This window comes from Pseudorasbora parva, chromosome 8, assembly GCF_024679245.1.
Source record: "Pseudorasbora parva isolate DD20220531a chromosome 8, ASM2467924v1, whole genome shotgun sequence".
Classification (NCBI taxonomy): Eukaryota; Metazoa; Chordata; class Actinopteri; order Cypriniformes; family Gobionidae; genus Pseudorasbora; species Pseudorasbora parva.
Window position 1 is genome coordinate 15,635,049 of NC_090179.1, and position 21,851 is coordinate 15,656,899.

At 38.0% G+C, this 21,851-nt stretch overlaps 1 protein-coding gene across 2 annotated transcripts in view; it reads right to left on the reverse strand.

The window, feature by feature from the left end:
• The window catches only part of gal3st2 (galactose-3-O-sulfotransferase 2), a 29,403-nt gene extending 9,114 nt beyond the window's left edge, over positions 1–20,289 (reverse strand). Inside the window, exons 1-3 of one of the 2 annotated variants that reach the window (XM_067450199.1) lie at positions 20,146–20,289; positions 19,817–20,043; positions 846–956 (exon numbers count right to left, since the gene is read on the reverse strand). In XM_067450199.1, coding sequence (XP_067306300.1) covers positions 846–956; positions 19,817–19,890 — 185 coding nt within the window. In that variant the 5' untranslated portion in view covers positions 19,891–20,043; positions 20,146–20,289. Of the gene's footprint in view, positions 1–845; positions 957–4,015; positions 4,089–19,816; positions 20,044–20,145 lie in introns of those variants that run through there. The other variant, XM_067450200.1, reaches the window with a different exon arrangement.
• Between the last annotated feature and the right edge of the window lie 1,562 nt (positions 20,290–21,851).

A 21,851-nucleotide genomic window follows, 5' to 3' on the forward strand; every position in this document is an offset into this window, starting at 1 on the left:
TCAATTTTCTACTTATTATTTAAAATGTAATAAGTAGAGTAACTAATTCAATTACTTTATTATAGTAACCGCATTACTTTTATTATATTGTATGCATGTGCAGTAAGAGGAATCAAGTGATTTTCATTGTTTCAGCACGAACGAGGGAATTCACCATAGACAGTAAAATAAATGGACATAGTGTTCCCATAGACTTCAACAGTAACACAACGGAAAATGAAGTCAATTAGAAGCACTCACTTCCTGATGGCTGAGCGAACTGCGCAGGCTCAGACTAAGCTTGACGACGTAGATGTGACGTGAGCAACCTGTCTGACAGCTGTAGGTCTTCTAGTAGATGTGGAAAGTAAAATCTGAATCCCGTTGTTTAAATGTTTGTCCCGTTGCTTGTGGCTCACTATTCTTCCCCCTTGACTTTATCAGACTTTATGTCTCCACGTCCCCCTGACTGTCTCATAGACAGTAATAGATTGCTTCTGAGCGTCTCCTCCTGTCTATACGGTAATTTCTTTACTGTGCGACAGAGTCGCATTGGTTATAACGCAATCTTTAGCCTATTTTTACAAAAACAGCTTCTACGGGGCGATAGTGTAAGATACAAGGTAATGGAGTCTTTTATGCATTGTCGTGTTTCTTTAGAAACAAACAATGGACAAACGGAGTCTTTAAACGCCTCAGATGTAAAGTTATTCACTGTCAAAGTGACTCAAAAATGAATGGGAGTCAATGGGATGCTAACAGCAGGTGATGGCTTGGTTAGCAATGGCCCTATGGGTGGAACGCTTTCCGAGCGCTAGATTACCCCCTTGGAATTCACTATGCAATTTTCAAAAATCTTGCTCAACCTGGCCTGGTGGACCACTCCCAGCATCTGCAGCGCCACACAGAGGACAGTCAGGACCATCAGAGCAAACCACATAAACCGCAGACGACTGCAACAAGCAACTCTCACACACCTGTAAACACACACAGTTCAGAAAGAACCACTGGTTAACAAGCAACATCACAACAAAATACAACAAAGAGAAACAAAGCATATGCAAGTTTGATACATGCAAATGATACGAGTCTTTTAACAGACTCTTAACTGTTCAAGAGTAAATGTGAGAAGTTAAACAGAGTGAGATCATTTGAAAATAAAGAGGAGTTGGATAGTAGACTAACCAACCAAAAATTGTAAAGACATCACCGTAATATAACAGTTGTGCCTCTGAATATGCCATTTATCTCAAGAGCTAGTGACAGAAGTGTCTCGACAAAGGAGTGTTTAGTGTACCATAACACTTTGAATAAAGAGCATCTATATGGCAAGTTAATAAAAAGCCATTTGTAAGCTTAAAACAATTATTTTTAAATCACCTACTTATCGTTAAATGAATAATAAAAGCCATTCATCTCATTAAATACATTCATTGTGTCATAATTTGATATAGGCTATCGAAAGTAAATGATCAGACTGAAGTGTGATTCTCACAAAACGGTATTTGTGTTTGTATTTGTATTTAGTATATATTTTCTGCAAGATTCAAGGATTATTAGAGACTCCAAAATGACACCAAATATAAGAAGTCCATATAATTCTATTATATAATACATTTAGACCCACCTAAGCACTACAGAACTTTACAGAATATGCAGTGTATAGTGTGTGTACAGAGCAACTACAATGAACAAGACTGTTCTGCATTTTTTTTTTCAAATGCGCTCTTCAGAAACAAATCCCAGAATACTAGAGAGCTCATGTTTTAAAGCAAGCACACTGAATAAATAATTCACTTAAAACACAATGTAAGGCTCTATTCTCTCTGATGCAGTTAGCCTGGACTTCTTTACATTAGTGCTGTTATGGACTTTTTGAATGAATTTGCTTACTGGATCACTGAACACTTTCCAAGAGTTTAAATGGCCTGATCTCAAACAGAGAAGCAGAATCGAGTTAGAGTTAATATTTCCTCCTACCAGGGTTACAGCATGGTAGTGTGGCGTTACTTCTGTCACGATTCTGCGCGAACAGAGTTTTGCGGAGAAATGTTCGTCTCGCAAATAAGAAAGTATTTCGAGCGAAACCAAAATCTATTTTGCATTTAAAATAAGCTTATTGGGATGTGCGCCGACGTTATACTTCAACGTCTCGTTTGCTTGCACTCCGATACCCGCTCACACGCGCTCGACGGCCCGCTTGCTCAACACAACTCATCGTGACATAAATCCAGCCAATCAGATGAGACTGCTAAATTCTGATAGGCTGGCTTAACAACCTCTCACAAGACACCCTGCATTAGCTACTCTACAGCGGACAAGGAAATATATGCGGAAAATCAAATTTAACAGTTATAAAGTCTGACATTTATTTCCAAGTTCAAATGTCCACCATTTGACAAACACACATAATAATCTTATTGTTTCTGGTATGATATAATCCCCCCAAAAAATATATAGAAATTTAAATAATGGCATTTTTACATTGAAAAATACACTAATTTTTGAGTTTGACAACAAACACAAAGCTGAATACAGCATAGTTCAAAACATAATAATAATCAATCATTTCTGAATATTGAGTCTTTATTCACCCTTTTCTCATGGTTTCTCAAAATAATTTAGCGTAGTTCTAAGAGGGGCTCGTTGCAACGCAGTGTTACAACCATTTTTTTTTTTTTTTTTACAGTCTATGGTTGCAACGCACGCCATCTGCAACTGGGGTTTAAACCCGGCTGGCGTCTTCTGCTGTTAGATCAGCATTAAAGAGCTTGACTGTTAAATAAAAAATACGAGATTACAATGATATCATTTGTCTTATTTTAAATGCACAAAAAAACAGACTTAAGAAATTTACTTTACTTGCGACAGTTAAATAAATGTTCATTGATATCTTGCAAAGATTTAATTTTGGCGCAAATTCTCTCTCTAAATAATGTTATGGAAACTAGTAAATCCACAAAGTTGTGTCCAACTTTGGCTGTAAATCCAAAAGTGTTAAACCATGCTTTACAATTAACCCTGCATTAGGTTGTGCTCCACGCTCTCATATACATTTTTTTTTTTTTTTAAGTTTAGTTGCTTTATCTGGTATTGTCCGTTTAAAAAAATAATAATAATAATAATTTTTGCTCCTGTGTTTACTGCCTTGGATTATCTTTTTTGTTTCTTATACAAGTACAGCTCCTAGTAGATCCACCTCTCCTCACCCTCTCCTTGCCTGTCAGCACCGTGTCAGAATACCAGACCCAAAAAGCAGTGAACGTCATCCACCCCGAGAACCAGTTCCTATCTCTGTATCAGGGTGGACTTAACTGAAGATTTTTTTGATTGGTCTCACATTGGGAGATCATTGGAGTGGGCTTGACAATGATTCTTCAGATAATGTCAATGTTGCCGGTTACTCCACCACATTGAGTACACGCTGTGGAGGAGGTCCAGGCAGGTGCCCCTCGCTAAGCATGCTGTTCCAACCCTATACCTGCCCCTAATCCGCAAAAGCTATAGCTAGAACCCATGCTCTCCATTGAGTTTGAGCCCACCACAGACACAGAACAAGACACCCTGCCAGGTGTGTGAGCTAGCCCCATGTCCATTCTAGTGGGATTCTTAGTGGAGCTGGAAGGTGCAGAACGGCTTCCCACCCATCCACCAATTTAAAGTGGTCTCCTTCATTGCTTGAAAAGGAGTATGTTTCAGTAGGTAGCTTGAAGCCAGTGGGGCTGTCAGTAAGAACGGGTCCAGTCTAGTCAACTCAGGAAAATCTCTCTTTATTCTACACTCAAGAAAGTGTAAGTGTGTTACACAAAAGTAAGAAAATACAGATCTTTAGTTTCACTACAACACCAAAAGCAAGTAAAAGATAACTACTAATATTACATTTAATTTACAGGCAATAAAGTAATACACAAGACCATCTAGTCACAATAATTAGGATCAAATACACATTTAAATAACTAGAGCATTAAAATATACATTAAGCCAAACTTAAAATCAAACAAAAGGGAATCTTCAAATACCAAACAAAGGCACTTACATGGTCAATTACGCACACATCGGAAACAACTGAAAGTGAGTGGTAAATCAGCCCTCTGCTTGGTACAGCCACATGCAAAATAAAATGTAGAGCTCTGGGCACAGGTGGAGTCAATAAAGCCTGTGAGAAAGTCCTGATTGGCTTGAAATTGGGTGGGTGGAGCTTGGGGCTAAAAGAGAACTGTGTGTGGACTGTACGTTTCTCACGTGGAAGTCTGTGAAAAATACATTTGCATGCCACCTCAGTGATAAAACTTGTGCATTCAGATGGTGATTTATTCACGGTTGAGGAGCGAGTTTAGTGATCCTGCGCACCTGGGAACGTGCTGCTCGGGTGGTAAATAACATGATTGTTTGCTGTGTGTCATATGCTTGGCATGATAAGAATACGTCCACATTTAATTTAAAGGGCAAGTTCACCCCAAAATTTAAATGATCCCATTATTTCCTCACACGTATGTCATCCTAGGTAAATATGACATCCCTCTTTCAGACAAATACAATTATTATTAAAAATGTCCCTGTCTCTTCAAAGCTTTATAATGGTTGTCATTTTTGAGGTCCATGAAAGTGCATCTATCCATCATATAACTGCTCCACACGGCTGGGGTTAATAAAGGCCGAGTCGATGCGTTTGTGTAAGACATTTTTTGTATTATTCTTTTTATGGGTAAACTAACCCTTTAATAATAGGAAAATTATATCCTAATTATTATTAAATTATTTAAATATGTTTAGGGAGATATATACATCATTGTTAAAATTGTTGTCTGTCTTGTATTATTTAAAAAAAAGGGAAAATAAAGGAAAAGGAAAATTATCTTCAATCAAAAAATTCTTATCTCTCAAAAAGGAAATTATCTTCAATTAATTAATACAGCCTCTTATTTTTATATATATATATATATATATATATATATATATATATATATATATATATATATATATATATATATATATAAAATATTCATTCTTACTATTTAAAATTCTCCTCTAGAGAGAGAGATTTTAAATAGTAAGAAATTCATATTTTTATTCAGCAAAGATGCATTATTAACATATGACTATTTTACTGTATTTTGATCAAGTAAAATTAGCCTTATTTTAATAGACCAATTAATAGTTAGGGGTTGGATAGGATTCAGCTGGATCTCTTTCTCAAATAAAAATAAATAAATGTTTATTAGCATGAAAGTTGGCAATGGCAAAAAAGTATAACATTATTTCTATACACACACCATAAAATGTTTGTCATGCTAGTGTATATACAGTCCATATAAATACTAAATTCCTTACATTTCAAAAGAGAGCGGGTTGTTTTCAGCTTGATGATTTTTTTGTGCCTAAAATACTCCTTCCGTGTCTCTCAAGTTTCTGAAAGTTTTTTTTTTTTTTTTCAGTATGGGCCTATGTGAGACATCAACAAGGGTGGAATTTCCTTGTACTGGCTGTACGACATATGTCGACTAGAACGAGAGGGCAAAAGCTCGCCAGGGAAGCTTCCCAATGAACCCAGCATTAAGGGGACACTCAGATAAGGTAACCATTGAAAGAATGTTGAGACAGTTGATGAGTCAACGCCTATGACATTGAATTGACACATCACTCTTGCACCCTCAGTTAATATTGAAGCAATTCTGATATTTTAACCACAAATCAATGGTAATAGTATTCTTTCAACATCACTTTCGCACCCTCATTTAATGTTGAAACAATGTTGAGATTTCAATAAAAAATGTATTTTAATATCATTGAATCAACATTATGAACTGATGTTAGTTCAATATCATGTTTGCACCAGCATAATAAATTAATATGAAATAAGTCCATTTAGTTGTCATGGATACAGTCACATTCAAGAATGTTAATAAACAAATCACAATATAATTCACTTAAAAAATTTGCTCAACACACAACACTCAAACTATCATTATTATATTGTTAAATTCTGTATATTTATAGTTTTCTAAAATCTATTAACGCTGCCGATCTCGAGCCCCAATTAAACCCACCTGAAGGAGCTGATCAAGGTCATTAGGATCAATGGAAACTTCAGGCAGGCCTGTTGAGCTAAACTCTTCATAAAGAGGAATAAACACCTCTGAGCTATTACCATAAACCAGTGGTTCTCAAACCTCTCCTGGAGTGCCACCAGCCCTGCACAGTCTCTCAATACCTGACACACCCATGTCAGGTCTTGCAGTCTCTACTAATGAGCTCATGAGTTAAATCAGGTGTGTTAAATGAGGGAGACATACAAACTGTGCAGGGCTGGTGGTACTCCAGGACAGGTTTGAGAACTACTGCCATAAACCATTACATACATCTCAGTTAGCATTTAAATAACATCTTAAATAATAAAAGAGTTTAGGTTTTTCAACAACATTTTTTTTTAAGGGATAGTTTACCCTGAAATGAAAATTGTCATCATTTACTCACCCTGAAGTTGTTCCAAACCTGTACGAGTGTCTTTCTTCTGCTGAACACAGCTGATGGCAGCCATTCATATCAACTGTCTGGTTACCAACATTCATTAATATATATTATGTTTATAATATATATATTATTTATGTTCAGTGGAAGAAAGACACTTGTACAAGTTTGGAACATGATGACAATTTTCATTTTGGAGTGAACTATCCCTTTAAAGCTGCAGATTCAACATATCTAGACCTTCTTAATCTCTTTAAATATCACAAAATAGCCATGTCAGTCACTTTCTCAATAAATAAAAGATGTTTTAGTAGAAACAGGCTAACCTGATTAGAGATCAGTTTCATTCCCTAAATTAGTCCCCGTTCACACTGCAGGCAAAAGTGGCCCAAATCTGATTTTTTTAGGGGCCAAGTGACCAGGTAAGACCTCTTCAGAGGTAGTGTGAACACTCAAATCTAGCCCAGATCTGATTTTTTCCAAAGCGGACGCAGTGTGAACAACCAAGGCGGATTTGATGTGACTTTTACGTCAATCTATGTCGACATTTGTCACAATTATGTGCCGGCGAGTTAGCCCTAGACACAACAGACACAGACAGTAACATTAAAAACGTGCCTAGATATGGAGAACAGCGATGGAGCGAGTCAATGGAGGGAGAGGGAGGTGTTAGACCTAGTTAGTATTTGGGGAGATACTTCAATTCAAGCTAAACTAAAAGGATCCTACCCGCTCCGTTTTTGACAAAAATAGCAAACAAAATGGAAGAACGGGGACTTCAGTGCCAAAGGAAGGTGACAAAAGGCCAAAATAACCAATTTTGCTCTCTTTCTTTTCGTTCTTCTCTTTTTCAGCAAATGCTCATTAATGTTATGGCTTCCATTACACAAACATTTTTGCTTCCTCTATAGCCTCCCGAACTTTAGTGCAACAGCGCGCTGTGTCTGATGTCATTGATATTGTTCTTTTGCACATGCGGGTTAGTTTGAAACCTCAAACAGTTCACACTGGAATCAGATATAGGACACATTTTAAAAGGTAATGTGAACAGCCAAACAAAATATCAGATCTGAGCAAAAAAATCAGAATTGAGCATTAAGACTTGCGGTGTGAACAGGGCCATAGTGATTCAGGAATACGAATAATCACCTGATTAGTAATTAAGGGAGCAGGAGATAAGACACAGGTCAGGTGATTATGCTGTCGACAATAACTCAATGTATGATCAATGGGTGCCTCTAAATGCACACCAGTAAGCTGATAACTCCAAAAAATCAGCTTATTGAAATAACCAGTTTTCCCCGTTTACATGCAAACCAGTAAACTGACAACGCAAGTTAACTGCGTTTACATGACTATTTATAAACCGGGTTATTTCCTTGTAGTGTCAAAAATAATTGGCATCATCGGCTTAAGAACGTGCATGTAAATGCACCCATTGATGGATGAAGACAGGTGCTGTGTGAAATGTGACGTTCCTGCTCATGTTCATGTCACTTGCACTTCAAGAAATCTGTTAAATGATGTTACAACTTTATTCAAGAATTCCTCAATACACATTAAAGCAAGATGCACCTTTTAAATGTAGTAAAATGTTTCTTATTATAGTAAGTAACAATACAAAAAAATCTAATGCAAATATCAAACATACAAAATAAAGGAATAGAGAAACAATAAGGTAGATGGAGCATTGTTTGAAATTGTACCAGAGAAGTCGTGTCAGATGGTTCAACACACAAGACTGTATATGATGCACCTGTGTTAGCTCTCTAATAAAGAAGCATCAGTTAGGCTGAAAAGTACACAAGCTAAACCAAAATTGGCGTTTACAAATTAGTGGCCAATTTCAAACTACAAGTATGTAACAAGTAACATCAGTTGCTTAGTTAGAATCTCTTGAAGCATCAAAAATATATTTTGGTCTAAACATAACAAAAACTACGACTTTATTCAGCATTGTTTTCTCTTCCGTGTTTGTTTTCAATCCACAAACAAAGATTTGAATGGTTACGAATCAGCGTATTGATTCATGTTTCGGATCGCGTGTCAAACTGCTGAAATCAATTGAGATTGGTGATCTGTATCATGAATCAATCCGCTGATTCATGACCGTTTGAATCTTTATTTGAGGATTGAAAACAAACATGGAAGAGAAGACAATGCTGAAAGTCGTAGTTTTTGTTATTTTTAGACCAAAATGTATTTTCGATGCTTCAAGAGATTCTAACTAACCAATTTGATGATGTTTTTATAACCTTTCTGGAATCGTACACCGTACATACATTCAGTGGAGGAACAGAAATCTCTCGGACTAAATTTAAAATATCTTAAACTGTGTTCTGAAGATGAACGGAGGTCTTACGGGTGTGGAACGACGTTAGGGGGAGTCATTAATGACATCAGTTTCATTTTTGGGAGAACTAACCCTTTAAAATCCTTTCGACTTTGATCTCGAGATTTTTTCCCATTCTTCATTAAACAAGCCGCTTAGCAAATATATAGTTACAGAACATACCACATAGAGACGTCCTGCTGTAGTTGTTGTTCCTGCTGCTCCTTGCTGGTTGCTTAAATTTCAGCCTCTGGGTCTGATTCTGGGTCATATATTTATGGCTGAATCTGATTGATAGCCATAGTTTATTTAGGACAATGTTTTTCCGTGTTTTCTAAAGGCTACAACATACTCCGCAAAAACAGAGAAAAAAGCTCTCGCTCCTAGGGCTGCGAGAACAAAATGACGTCATTTTGTTCTCGCAGCCCTGGTTTGGGAGTTTTCGCAGCTTGTTCTCGACACATCGCCTGAGCAGAACTTTTTTTCTTGCGGGTGTCCGAGGACTATTGTGTGATTGGTCATACATTTAAAGTGGGCGTGGTTAATGCAGAGAAACGCAGATGATCGGCACCTGCTTTTCTCGTGAAATATGGAATGTACTGGCCAGAACGAACATTGTTCTTGTTATTGCTACTCTGAGAAACGATAAATGTCTTTGTTCTTGCAGAGTATGCCCCAAGCTTAAGGATGTCACAGCTTAAATTCAGACACTGTCAAGGCAATAGCTGTTGCTATTCACCTATGACTCAACCACGGTCTGTGAGTAAACTGTGGCGAGTAACCTTGTTTTATTATTACGTTCAACACCCAATCTGATGTACCAGGGATGGCATCTAAGTCCTCAGCCCGCATAGCAAGGGGCTGAATATAGCTTGGAGATGGGCTGCCCGGCTGGTTTGTGCTCGACACTGTGGGGACGGCGATTATGTGAAGTGGCGTGCACTTTGTAGTGGGTGCGTGCTCACTCTTCACTCAGAACGCTTTCGGCGCGAGATGGAAATTTTTAGCCTAGAAATCTAGACGCACCCTAGCGGCAGCAAATTAAATCTGCCCGCAAGTGTCGTCTAGGAACTCTCAATACACGTCTGAGCTGTATTCCTCTCAAACTGGATGGGCCAATCACATCGTGTATAGAATCGGCGGGCGGGGCCATAATGACGACGGCCGAGTTCTGTGCTTCTAGTAAACACAGAAACTGGCGAACGGCGGCGGTCTTTCGAATCAGCTTTGACCGCGACTCTGGAAGACTTGGAGTTAAGCTTTTCTCTGAGAAAAGAACAAAGAACGGCACTGAAGTCATTCTTAAGAAGGGAAGATGTGTTCGGAATTTAGCCGACCGGATACGGTGAATGTTTAATCTATCAACAAGCTCTGTTTCACCTTCGTAGCTCTGGTTGGTGGTAGCGCTATCCTATCGCGTGCAGAGGGAGTTTGAAAGACAACCGTTTATCCCGCCCCTCGGATTGAGCCCTGTCTATGGTGAGTTTCCAGACCAAACATCTTGATGTGGGTCTGGCTTGTCAGGCTAGAAAATTTTCATTTTTGGGTGAACTATGAACTATCCTTTAGAAAGGGAACCCTGAGTATAGAGCATATACTCAGGGTTCACACACACACTAAACATGTTATTTTTGTTAAACTTAAATTGTATATTTTAATTAATTAGACATGCTTTTTGATTACTTAACCATTAAAATGGATTCCAAAAAAATTCAAAGGAAAAAACAAACAAAATAAAAATGGAAAAAATGGAATTAGGAAAAAATAAACGGAATTTGGGGGAACATAAAACAGATTTCATTGGGGTCAGTGTATGTGGGTGCTGAATCAGATGCAAGATAATCTATGTAATATTTCTGAAACAATCAGCTAATATTTATCTAGCACGTAGGTTGTCGAATCCATGCCTTTAGAGAAGAAAACCCTTTCTAGTCCCCGTCCAGCGTGATCTGTGTCAAAGCTTTAGTCCGGTTGTTTGATGAGAGAGTTTATTTGTCATAAACACTTTAAGAATTCATCCAGCAGCGGAGGACTGTTATTAACTGTGGAAAAACTGAAAGAGGCATCTTTCTTTGATCTTTGGTTGACCAATCAGCGGAAAGGGGTGTTTAACTAGCTCATGTGGAAATCGAATATTCAAGCCTTTTATCCATTTTCTACTTTACCTAAAAATATAAGCAAGCAAAATTCTCTTTTTTTTTATTCTGAAAAAAATGACAAATGAATAAATTAGCCGTTTTCTCATTTTTCAACTTTCAATATTAAATCAAAAAACTAATGAACACACAAACTACGACCCTATTGATGTTCGTGTTCCTGTCATGGCCCCTGCATGATTACAGTTTTTTTACAATTAATATGACAATTTTGTCAAAACTTTTAACAAATTTCCTAAACTCTTAACGGACTAACACCTACAACACACAATTGGCAAAACGTTTAATTTCATGCTCATAAATCACACATTGTAAACTAAACTCCAACATTAATTTTCAAAGTACAATAATACACTAGCACAATATACACTATGTCTACCAAAACACTGCAAACACGTCTCAAAATCAAATATCTTTTCAAAAAACTAACACATTCTCTTCCAACAGCAACATTTAGTCAATCATATAACACATGTCATAAAAAACACTAACATCAGATGGAATTACAGAAACTGCAGTATTTTATGTGTCAGGTCTGCCCTTAGGCATTATATTTGGTTGATCATAGATTGTGTCTTTTGAATACTCTCCACATTTTGGTTTCATTGGGCTTTAGTAAACTGCATGAATTTTGTTTCTTTTGCTGCATAAATTCAATACAAAAAATGAATGACCCATCTCAGAGTAGCTTTATAGAATGCCCTTTAGTTTTATTTCATTTATCAGCAATCACCATGTTGACTATAGGAAGTTCCTGTTCTTCATTTAGGAGCTTTCCTCTGCCTCCTGGTGAGGTAGATATTGAATCTTTAGATAAAATACAGTTACATATTAGACACCAGAGTAAAGTCACTGTAATACATGGTAAAAGTAGTTACACTTTGCAGTTGGAGAAGCCCTTAAACAATATCCTACCTTTTGGTTTCTGTAAAATTCTAGATAATGGATGCCACAGTGTCCCGGTTGAGATTTGGCTGTACTCATTCACCAGCCTCTCTGTATGATAGCCTATGGTTTATGACATGGTCTATGACATTAGCTCTTATTTCATCAGTTACCCTAATTCTTGCCCTTCTTTGAGCATCACGATTCATTCTAACTCCTCAATCTCTACCTTGTACCTCTCTATTATTCACGCCTGTGTTTACTGCATATGTTAAAGTTTTTTTTACAATTGCTATGACAATTTTGTAAATACCTTTAACAAATTTCCTAAACTCTTAGCGCAGTTAGTACAACATTTGTCTGTGTGGGCTATACAAATACCACATTTCTTGATGATGGAGAGGAAGATGAGTACCAGGACAAGAGAAAGGATTGGGACGAGGACAAGGTAGAGATTAAGGATTTAGAATGCATGCTGGTGCTCAAAGACATAGTGTATTGTCCTAGTGTATTATTGTATTTTGAAAATTAATGTTGGAGTTTAGTTTACAATGTGTGATTTTTAGCATGAAATTAAACGTTTTGCCAATTTTGTGATGTAGGTGTGTTAGTCCGTTAAGAGTTTAGGAAATTTGTTTAAAGTATTGACAAAATTGTCATATCAAATGTAAAAAACTTTAATGTGAATGAAAGAACATCAACACCTGAACAAATCATAGACGAAAATCAGCTGTGATTCATATATTTGCAAACCTTCAATCAGCTGTTTCTCAGTAACAATGGAATAAAATACAAGGGATATATTTGTGTTTCAATTCACAATATGAACAGCTGTCTATCTTAACATTCCCTATAAGGTTAGGTTTAGAACAAGGTGTTATCTGTTCTGACATACAGTGTTAAAGCACTGGTAAATTTAGCAGTAAAAAGCCATTGTTTTGGTCTTGGTTGAGCTTGTGTGTAAAAGAAGGTCAAGCTTTTTAAATTTGGGTTAGCTATATGCATTTTGTGTCAAAGCAACAAGAAATGTGTTATTTGTATAGCCCACACAGACAGATGTTGTACTAACTGCGTTAAGAGTTTAGGAAATTTGTTAAAGGGATTGACAAAATTGTCATATCGATTGTAAAAAACTGTAAATAGTAGTCTACAGGATACAAATAGGGTAGCCAGAACAGACCAGGAAGACTAGCTCAACAAGATAACATGCGTGTGGTAAATGGGAAACACCTGAGGAAATATCAGATATTATAATATAAGATATTCTTACACCAGAATATGTTATATTTTGTACTTTATTGGTCTGCATTTGCCATGGTTTCACCTTTGTGAGTAGTTTTCCATTGCAGTTCAATTATCAGGTTGCAAAATGGGAAAAGAATGTGTTCCTTAGAGGGCATGAGTAAGCCATGTAAGTCTCTCCTCTTTTCTCTTTTTCTCTCCCTTCTTGCCCCCTTCTGTGTTTTTACTTGGCCACCACATAAATCGCTTGGTTTGAGTCATGTTAGAGATCAGCATAAATGAATTACAGACAGTCATTTGCAAAGTTAAAATTAGACTGCTGCTGTCATTGACTGGATTTTCTTCAAGTCATACACACACACACACACACACACACACACACACACACACACACACACACACACACACACACACACACACACACACACACACACACAAGGAGAGAGAGATAATATTTTGGCTCTAACCAAGAAAACCACACTATGCTGAAACAGCAGTCATGAAGTTCTAGCTCCAGCAAAACTGTTCAAGATTCAAGTCAATTCACAAAATTCAGTACAAGTTATATCCAGGCAACAGAATGCACAAGCATTGTAACTCTGTAACATTCTAAAAGCTGTGGTAACATAACTTTGACAGCTTCATTTAAACATTTTAAAATATGACAATCAGCCAGCTAATTATTTTTTTTTGGATGAAATCCACCATATTTAATATGCTTTAAAGGTGTCATTAACTGGCTTTTTTGTATTTTTTTATCGTCTGAGGTCAACTAATGATGTTTGTGTGGTTTTTACATTCAGAAACATCATAACTAATAAGTAATAGGCTATTTTCTACACTGGTTTTGAGGCTCTCTCCTGAACGCTGGGTTTTGATGGGCGTGACGCACTGGAGACTTGGAAGTAAACGCCCACGGTTAAGATTGGATAAGATTTGCATATTTAATGAGCTTCAGCTCCGCTGTCAGTTTAGTTCACATGAGGGAGAGGAGAGATTGTTTTGAAAGAGGTAACCGGAATAATTTTCTCGATCACAGGGCTCGTAAAAGTCTTTATCAAACAAACACAATGATTTATTTCTCATCCACCATTGATTGGACTATTATTTTTATATTAGACATAGCCCACACAATTAGACATTGGTCTATATACGCACAAACCGCGCACACACACGTGCGTGCATGGCGCCTTTCAAATGTCAAGTCGAGAGAGAGAATTGCAGATCAAGAACGGAATATTATGAGATTCATCGGCCTGCCAGGCTTTATGAGCCCTGGCCCATACGTGTCTGAGTCCAGAGTGCTAAAGGTATGCTCTGTTAGACACGTACACATCGAATCATCGCAAAACGAGCTATAACGATGCAATACTATTACATATAAAAACATGCACCATTCCTGTCAATCGACCGGAGATTTGTTTACAAACTATTCCACAGTGAACTGAAGTGAACATGTCTTCCCCATGTGAGCTAGCCTGGATGCCAGCCGAACTTAGCCCCGCCCACAAAAATTTTAGGTCGGGCAATTCGGTCTGGCCTTGCTCCATAGAGGAGTAATTATACCCGAACAAAAACTGTTCGGACCAATGAAATCATCAGGGCGGGCTTTAGACGATGACGGACAGATGATCAACAGTAACTTAATCATGCACGTCATCAAAGGGGCTTGGATTATAATTGTTTTAATCCTAAACGGAGAGCTTGTTTGTATATGCATTCACCTTCACAATTTCTCTCAGAAATGATGATCATGTTGGGTAAGTACTCTGTGTATCATTAAAAAGATCGTGTATTCCAGCCTGATTTCAGCGCACGTGCAGACAGGGTTGCCAAGTTTTTACAACAAAACGCGGCAACTACTAGGGGGTTTCTCCGGTGAAAAAATGGCGTTTGGAGGGTAAAATGTGTGTTATTTTGGCAAGGTTGCCTGCTAAATTTGGCACTCCAGGGTCTGTATATCACATAATAGTCTCTTCAACCCGCAGACATAGAAAAGAACCCACGGAAAAAACGCGGACTTGGCATCACAGTGCAGTTGAGCTCTGTTGACATTTGACAAGTAACGTTATGCGTCCCTTCGTTGCTCTGATTGGTTGTAGGTCTGTCCAATTGATGTCTTTCCTGGTTCGGTTGAAACACGCCTCATAATCACAGCCCAATGGAGCAGTTTCAGTCTCATATTCTCACTAGAATTGAGTATGACCACGTCAGGGCTACATGTAGGGCTGTGTTGAAAAAAATCGATTCACCAATTCTGAATCGATTTTCATATTATTTTCTAAAGATCGATCCGTAACTCAGAGGATCGATTTAATAATAGGCCTAGATTGAATTTTAATTTGCCACGTCATTGGATTCATGCATGCGCGCGAGGTGGAAGGACAATAACACAACGAACATGGCAGCTTTGAAAACTCTAGAAACGTCACGGACAGAGAATACTGGTTGGCGTTCTCAAAGAGAGCGCCGGGTTTTAAGAACGCCTGGAGCGCACCGAGGCGCTGAGCGAGTATTTCACGCTCACGTGCTGAGCGATCAGCGAGTTTTACTGGTTTACAGAGAGTTGAAGAATGTTCAACTTTGAGTAAAACGCAGCGCTCATTACTGTCACTTTTCACCCAGCCGTCCAATCACAGTGGAGGAGGGGCGGGACAAACACAACACAGACCAACTTCCACATTCTGCGTGTCGCCATCAGATGACAACAAGCAATAATAACGAAACAAAATGATTCAAAACAAATGCCAGAGCAAATACTTTACGTTGTATCTGCAATTTTATATAGAATCAATACAGGAACCAACTACCTGTGAAATTAGAAAGACCTCCGCGGATTTTCCATATCATAACAACAAGCAAGTCTCAACTGAGGAGAAAAAACGCTGCCTGCCAAAACGCTCTCAAGCGCTCACAGTGAGGAGTTTTCAGCTGGCTAAAAACGCTTTGGTGGACACACGGCCTAACGTTATACTGCCGTCACCGTGCTGAAGAACACAGCCGTTCTCACTGCAGCGCGCTCTTACTGCCAAGGAAATTGTAATGGCTGCGTTGTCATGACGGCGCGCGACAGCACAGCTCTGGAAGGTGGATTGTTCTTTACGACCATCAATACTCCATTAATTTGCAGTTGAATGTCTATAATAATAGTATCAATATGTTGCATAACTACAGTCCTGTAATTCAGGTAACAGCTGGAAAAAAAATCTAAATCTCGAAGATCGGATCGGATCGGATCGGATCGAATTACATAATGATAATCGATTCAAGATCTTGAGAATCGGAATCGAATCGATTCTTGAAATTTGAATCGAAACCCAGCCCTAGCTACATGTGAGCTGGAACTTCATTAAAAATAAAGTTCAACCACTCATCCCTCATATTAGGATCCGAAGGACTTCCACAACTAGGAATAGCGCAATATCTTGCTATCTTCCTCTGCATGTTTATTGTTGTTGGCTAGCTAGCACGAGCCGATCAGCTCCATGAGTCGGTGGGCGGGGCTACAGGATTAGACGTTCTGTAGAGGTGTGTGTTTCTAACGCTATGGCGTAAGAATGAAGCACAGGACTGTTTGCTGGGCCTGGTGTCTATAAAAGCTTCTCTTTGACTAACAAGGATGTTTTCAGCTCTGAAACTTAGAGGACATTCTTATGACCTTTTTATATATCAAAAGCTCAATGGAAAGTTGATTTCTCAATCCATCGCCCTTTTAAATGATTTCTTCTAGTTTATCATTCTTTTCAAATGTTCTCTAAAGTTTGTATTTGACCTCTGAGGAGTGACTGAGAGACTGGCTCATGCCAGGAGTGCAGTGGCAGTGCTTACTCATTCAGCCCGGCTTCCAGAGATGAAATATGGATTTGTCTTTCATTCATGTTATTTCATTTTACTGAAACTCTAAAGAAAAAAGATGAATATTGCCTGTACTTTTCTCAGTCTGAGGAGAAGAACATGTTATCTGTATGTTTTAGTGAACTATGTTGTTTCACACGATTAGCCAACTCCAACCTTGAAGAAACTGCACCTGTGTATGTGCGTAGTGTTCTGTGTTACAGATCAGTATTGGAGGTATATTGCGGCAGTATGTTGTTGCAGACTACATTCCTAGTTCCGAGATGAAAGCATCAACAAGTGACCAGACGTGCATCTGATTAAAAATTATCAGAATAATTTCTGCAGTAATGACGTAGCTAGACCTTGAAAAGAGTATAACTGTTTTGAGAAACTCCTTGTGAGACTTGAAGCTGGTTTCTGCTGATGGAACTGAAAAACTATTTTTCAGTAAAATTTTATTTAATTAATCGCACTTCTGACTCTTGGTCTTCATTCTTCACAATCTGGTCTTGGGTTATCCCTTTAAAAAAAACATACTGACTGCATTAAATTGAGTTTGCAATTAAAGTCTGCAAGAAAACGTGTGTTTAATTTATCAAAAGACTAATAAAAAAGTGTGAGGTAAACATATTTAAACAATTCGTATGGCATGTCCTCTAATGAGCAAAGCCTGTATGTATCTCTCTAAAAGATTATGAACTCATGAACATGCATAGTTAAAACATTCTGAGCCATGGCCGCAATATAAAGACTTATATCCCTCTTCTTTTTTTTCTAAATAGCAATTATTTGGGGACGGCTGTGGTCACACGGACAAAAACAGAAAAACATGCAAACATGAGGAAAAAATTAAAACTATTTAACAAAACCCCTTACGTATCCTCAGGCCACAGAAACATCTGGAACAGAGAGTTCAACCTCTTCTCTTGTTACATTTATACTACAAAAGCACACAAAACACACTGTTCTTCCATAATAATTCTATAAGTTTTAGAGGTGAATAAAATAAAGCATCTCTCCTAAGAGAATTTATCAAATTACAAATCCATTGACAACAAACTGTTTTAGTAATTTCTTAACATAAACATCTGGTTGAAGCCTGTTGCTTCAACAGACTTTACATGCAAATGAATCATTCCTTCAGCTTATATGCAGATGGGACAGGAGCGTTTCCTCAGAGGAGGCAAGTGCCTCCTTAAAAAATTGGATAAGAAAATAATAAATAAATAATAAAATAAAACAATGCAAACATTACAAAATGTGACATTAAAAAGTGTATAAATCACTTGTTTTTTTCTAAAGTAACACTGTCCAACACTGACACCTGTAGGTGAAGTTAGATTGGGAGACTTGCCACTTCGGAATTTTATCAAACGCCCTTGATGGGGGTAATTGAGAATAAATGGGGGAAGGCCCATGAGAGGAGGCAATGCCTCCTATGACTGTATAAGATTGGTTGGATATGATTGGTTCATGCGATCAATCCCGCCTCTTGTTTTCCTGTGCTCATGAATTGTTCTGAATGAAAAAAAATGATGCCATCGGGAAAAAGTAAACAACTCACCCACTTAAATATGACCTCTTATGTCACATCAAAATCAAACTTTGGTCTGAAAACATGATGACTGAGGGTTTTTTTTTTTTTTTAAAGAGCAATGGTTAAATTAAAGGTGTTTGTGATGTTGTTTACCAAGCTTTAATCAGTGATGATCCACAAATAAACATAATTTACAAAAATATTTTCTTTAAATTGTTACTGTCTTTAGTTATTATTTCAGATTAAATGTAAAAATACATTCAAAAACAATGCTTAAAAACGCTTAAATTGAGATGTTTTATTGGTTTTAGACGAGATGGCATTAGATTTTTTAATGTAAGGTAATGTTTATTTAACCAGTAAAAATGTTAAGTTAAACATTAAGTGTAACTGGTACAAGAATTTACATTTGATAAAAGGAGCACTTTGCCTCCTCATTTCAGAACACCACTGCACACCACTGACAATATATTTAACATTATAAACAAACAGTAAACAATAAAAGGTAACACTTTAGACCACAGTTTCCATTCTACTTTAAGTAATTTGGCAGTGATGAGATTTCTGGTGAACCTCTAAGATGCTTTTGTATTATGTTCACTAGCAACCTGTTTCAAGTACCTCAAAATCTTTCTTTTATGAAGAGCATATTGTTTATTTATAACGTATCGATTTTATCCTGTAAGTTCCTTCGAGAACTGGCTATAGGCCTACACTTGAAAGGTTTCTAAAAGGTTCTCCCGAGGGTAGCCTATAGCTATATGGGAATCTAGAAACTCAACTGTCTCTATCATCTTTTTCAATTTTGAAGTGTGATTCACTTGCTATTGTAAATCTAACTAATAGTAACATGATTCCTTTAATATAAAGTTGAAGTTTTCTCTCGAGCAGACACAATAGACTGTAAATCTATAACATAACTAAATTATGGTTTTGATATGAAGGAACTGTGGTAGGCTATATCCCCACACTCTTTTCAAACAGAAACTGTATGCTATTCACAAGCATACATTTCTAGAGGATTAAACACATTAGAACAACTTGAAAACGTAACAATTCCCATTTGAATCAGACAGAATGAAACTCGACTCGGTTTTTTGAAACCCCATCTGAGCGGTGAGGAATTTAAGAGGACCGCGCGCATCACACTTCTCGCGCGGAATTATTCATCACACTCACCCGCATGCGAGATGGAGAGGGAGGCGACCGTTAAACCAGAGGAGCTCGCGCATCCGTCGGGAACATACAGTCGCGCTCTCACAAGAAACTGTCGTTTAAATGTAACTCAAACTCACAATTTCCCACTGCGAAGATGCAAAGTAAGAGTCTTTCTGACGAAAAACTTAAAATAAAGCATCTATATTGTCAAATCTTACTTACGTGGTCCATGGTGAGGCGGTCCGCCAGTAAAATGCACTCCGCTCTCGGCTCGCGATTCTCTGAGGAGGGAGCATGTCGCTCGCTTGTACCGGAGTCGACAACCCCCGATGCCCCCCAACGGACCACAGACCCCCGGAGTCGACAAACGCTCCGCCGAACTCGTGAAACACTGCTATCCGTCCCTCAGGTCCACTGGTGGGACTCCTCCCGCTAACGACCGATTGGTTCTGAGGGGAATAGAAAACGGGGAGCGAGTGACAGAAAAAGGGAGCTTCAAGTGGAGAAATGTACAGCTATGACAGAAAAGGTAGATTTTAACATGTCCTTACAAGAATGCAGAAACCACGTCCTGGAGCTTGAGGAACAGTCCCAAAAGCTTCCACAGTCTTGGTCTGTTATTAGAGACACAAACGGTGTTGTCAATAGACTACTAATGAAAACAGACGTAATCCATGCCTGTCTTACTGTGATCCTTTAATACGGAGTTCATGAGCACACCTGTCTTCCCTCCCTCCCTCTTTCTATTTGCCCTGATGGCATTGGAGGAGAAAAAGAAGCATAATCCGTTCTTTCCCAGTCAGCAAGCCAACATTGAATAAATGTAGATTTTTTTCCATCTAAATCATCATTATGTTTAATATAGAAATTTCAATGCAAAAAAAAAAAAGATTCACCATTACCATGTCGATGAAACCACAAACCAGACATTAGTGTTGATGGCAACAACATTGGAATAACATTTCATTGATTAAGCGTTGATATTTGGTTTACCGGGTGATTGCCAATGTGTTGAAAAGTCATTGATTTAGAGCTGACCGGGAAATTACCTGTTGTTGAAAAGTCATCATCATATAGATAGCCTATAGGAAATACGGTTGAAAATGCATCAAGTTGGCCGGGAGATCAACGGCTGGTAGACCAACATCTAGGCCTACTGCACCAGACACAGCTCATTTCTTGACCCTTGGGACCCATATTTGGTAAGCTTGCTTAATGTTCGATATGAATGAATTATCAAATCAAATACTGTTACTCATTGCTAGCGTAGTAACCGATGCAGAGCTGGAGTCATTGAAATAGATTTTGTTAAACCATTAGGCCTATGTCAAAATCTGCTAATGGGTCCTTCACACTGAGATTTTTTTTTTTTTTTCCATAGACAGTAAAAGAAATGGGCGTTCCCTATAGACTTCAACGGCGGAAAGTGAAGTCAATTAGCAGCACTCATTCCCTGATGGCTGAGCAAACTATGCAGGCTCAGACTGAGCTTGACGACATAGATGTGATGTAAGCAACCTGTCTGACAGATGTAGGTCTTCTAGTAGTTGTGGAAAGTGAAATCTGAATCACGTTGTTTATATTTTTTGTCCCGTTGCTTTTGGCTCACTATACCCAGCAAACACACAACGTTGGCACAACGTACTCAACCTTCTAACAACGTTGACACAACATGGCCAAAAGGTTGCTATAATACGTTGTGTGGTGAAGGTTGTTACAGTGTTGTCACAACGTTGACATTGAACCACCGTCCGGACCATTGCTTAAAGTTGTGCCAAGGTATCTGGACAACCACTGGGCGACCTATACTCGTCATCACTGTCCTGAAGCGTGAATATCAGCCTTTTGAATTTCAACTGACAGTTGAACCGTCTCATTCTTCAACGAGTAGGCTATAATTAACTTGATACGCGGATCCGTGAGTATTGCTTTGATTTACCTTAGCTGATACGTAAATATTCAAACAAGCTACAATTTCCGTGTCTACGTGACATCCATTCGTTCTTTATTTTACAAATTAAATTTTTTTATAAAATAAACGGACAAATCATATTATTCATGGAGTTGCGATTTTGTGTATTACCATCATAACGCTATTTCTTTTAACGTTAGGCTACCAGATTTACTCAGATCCTTACCGTTAAGAAAGTGTTCAACATCTCATACCTGCTGGTTTCTGGACTTGCATTTCTCCTTTGGAATTGTTGATATTTCCTGGACATGATTCCGCTTCCCGACCTCATCAGCAGGCTTTCGA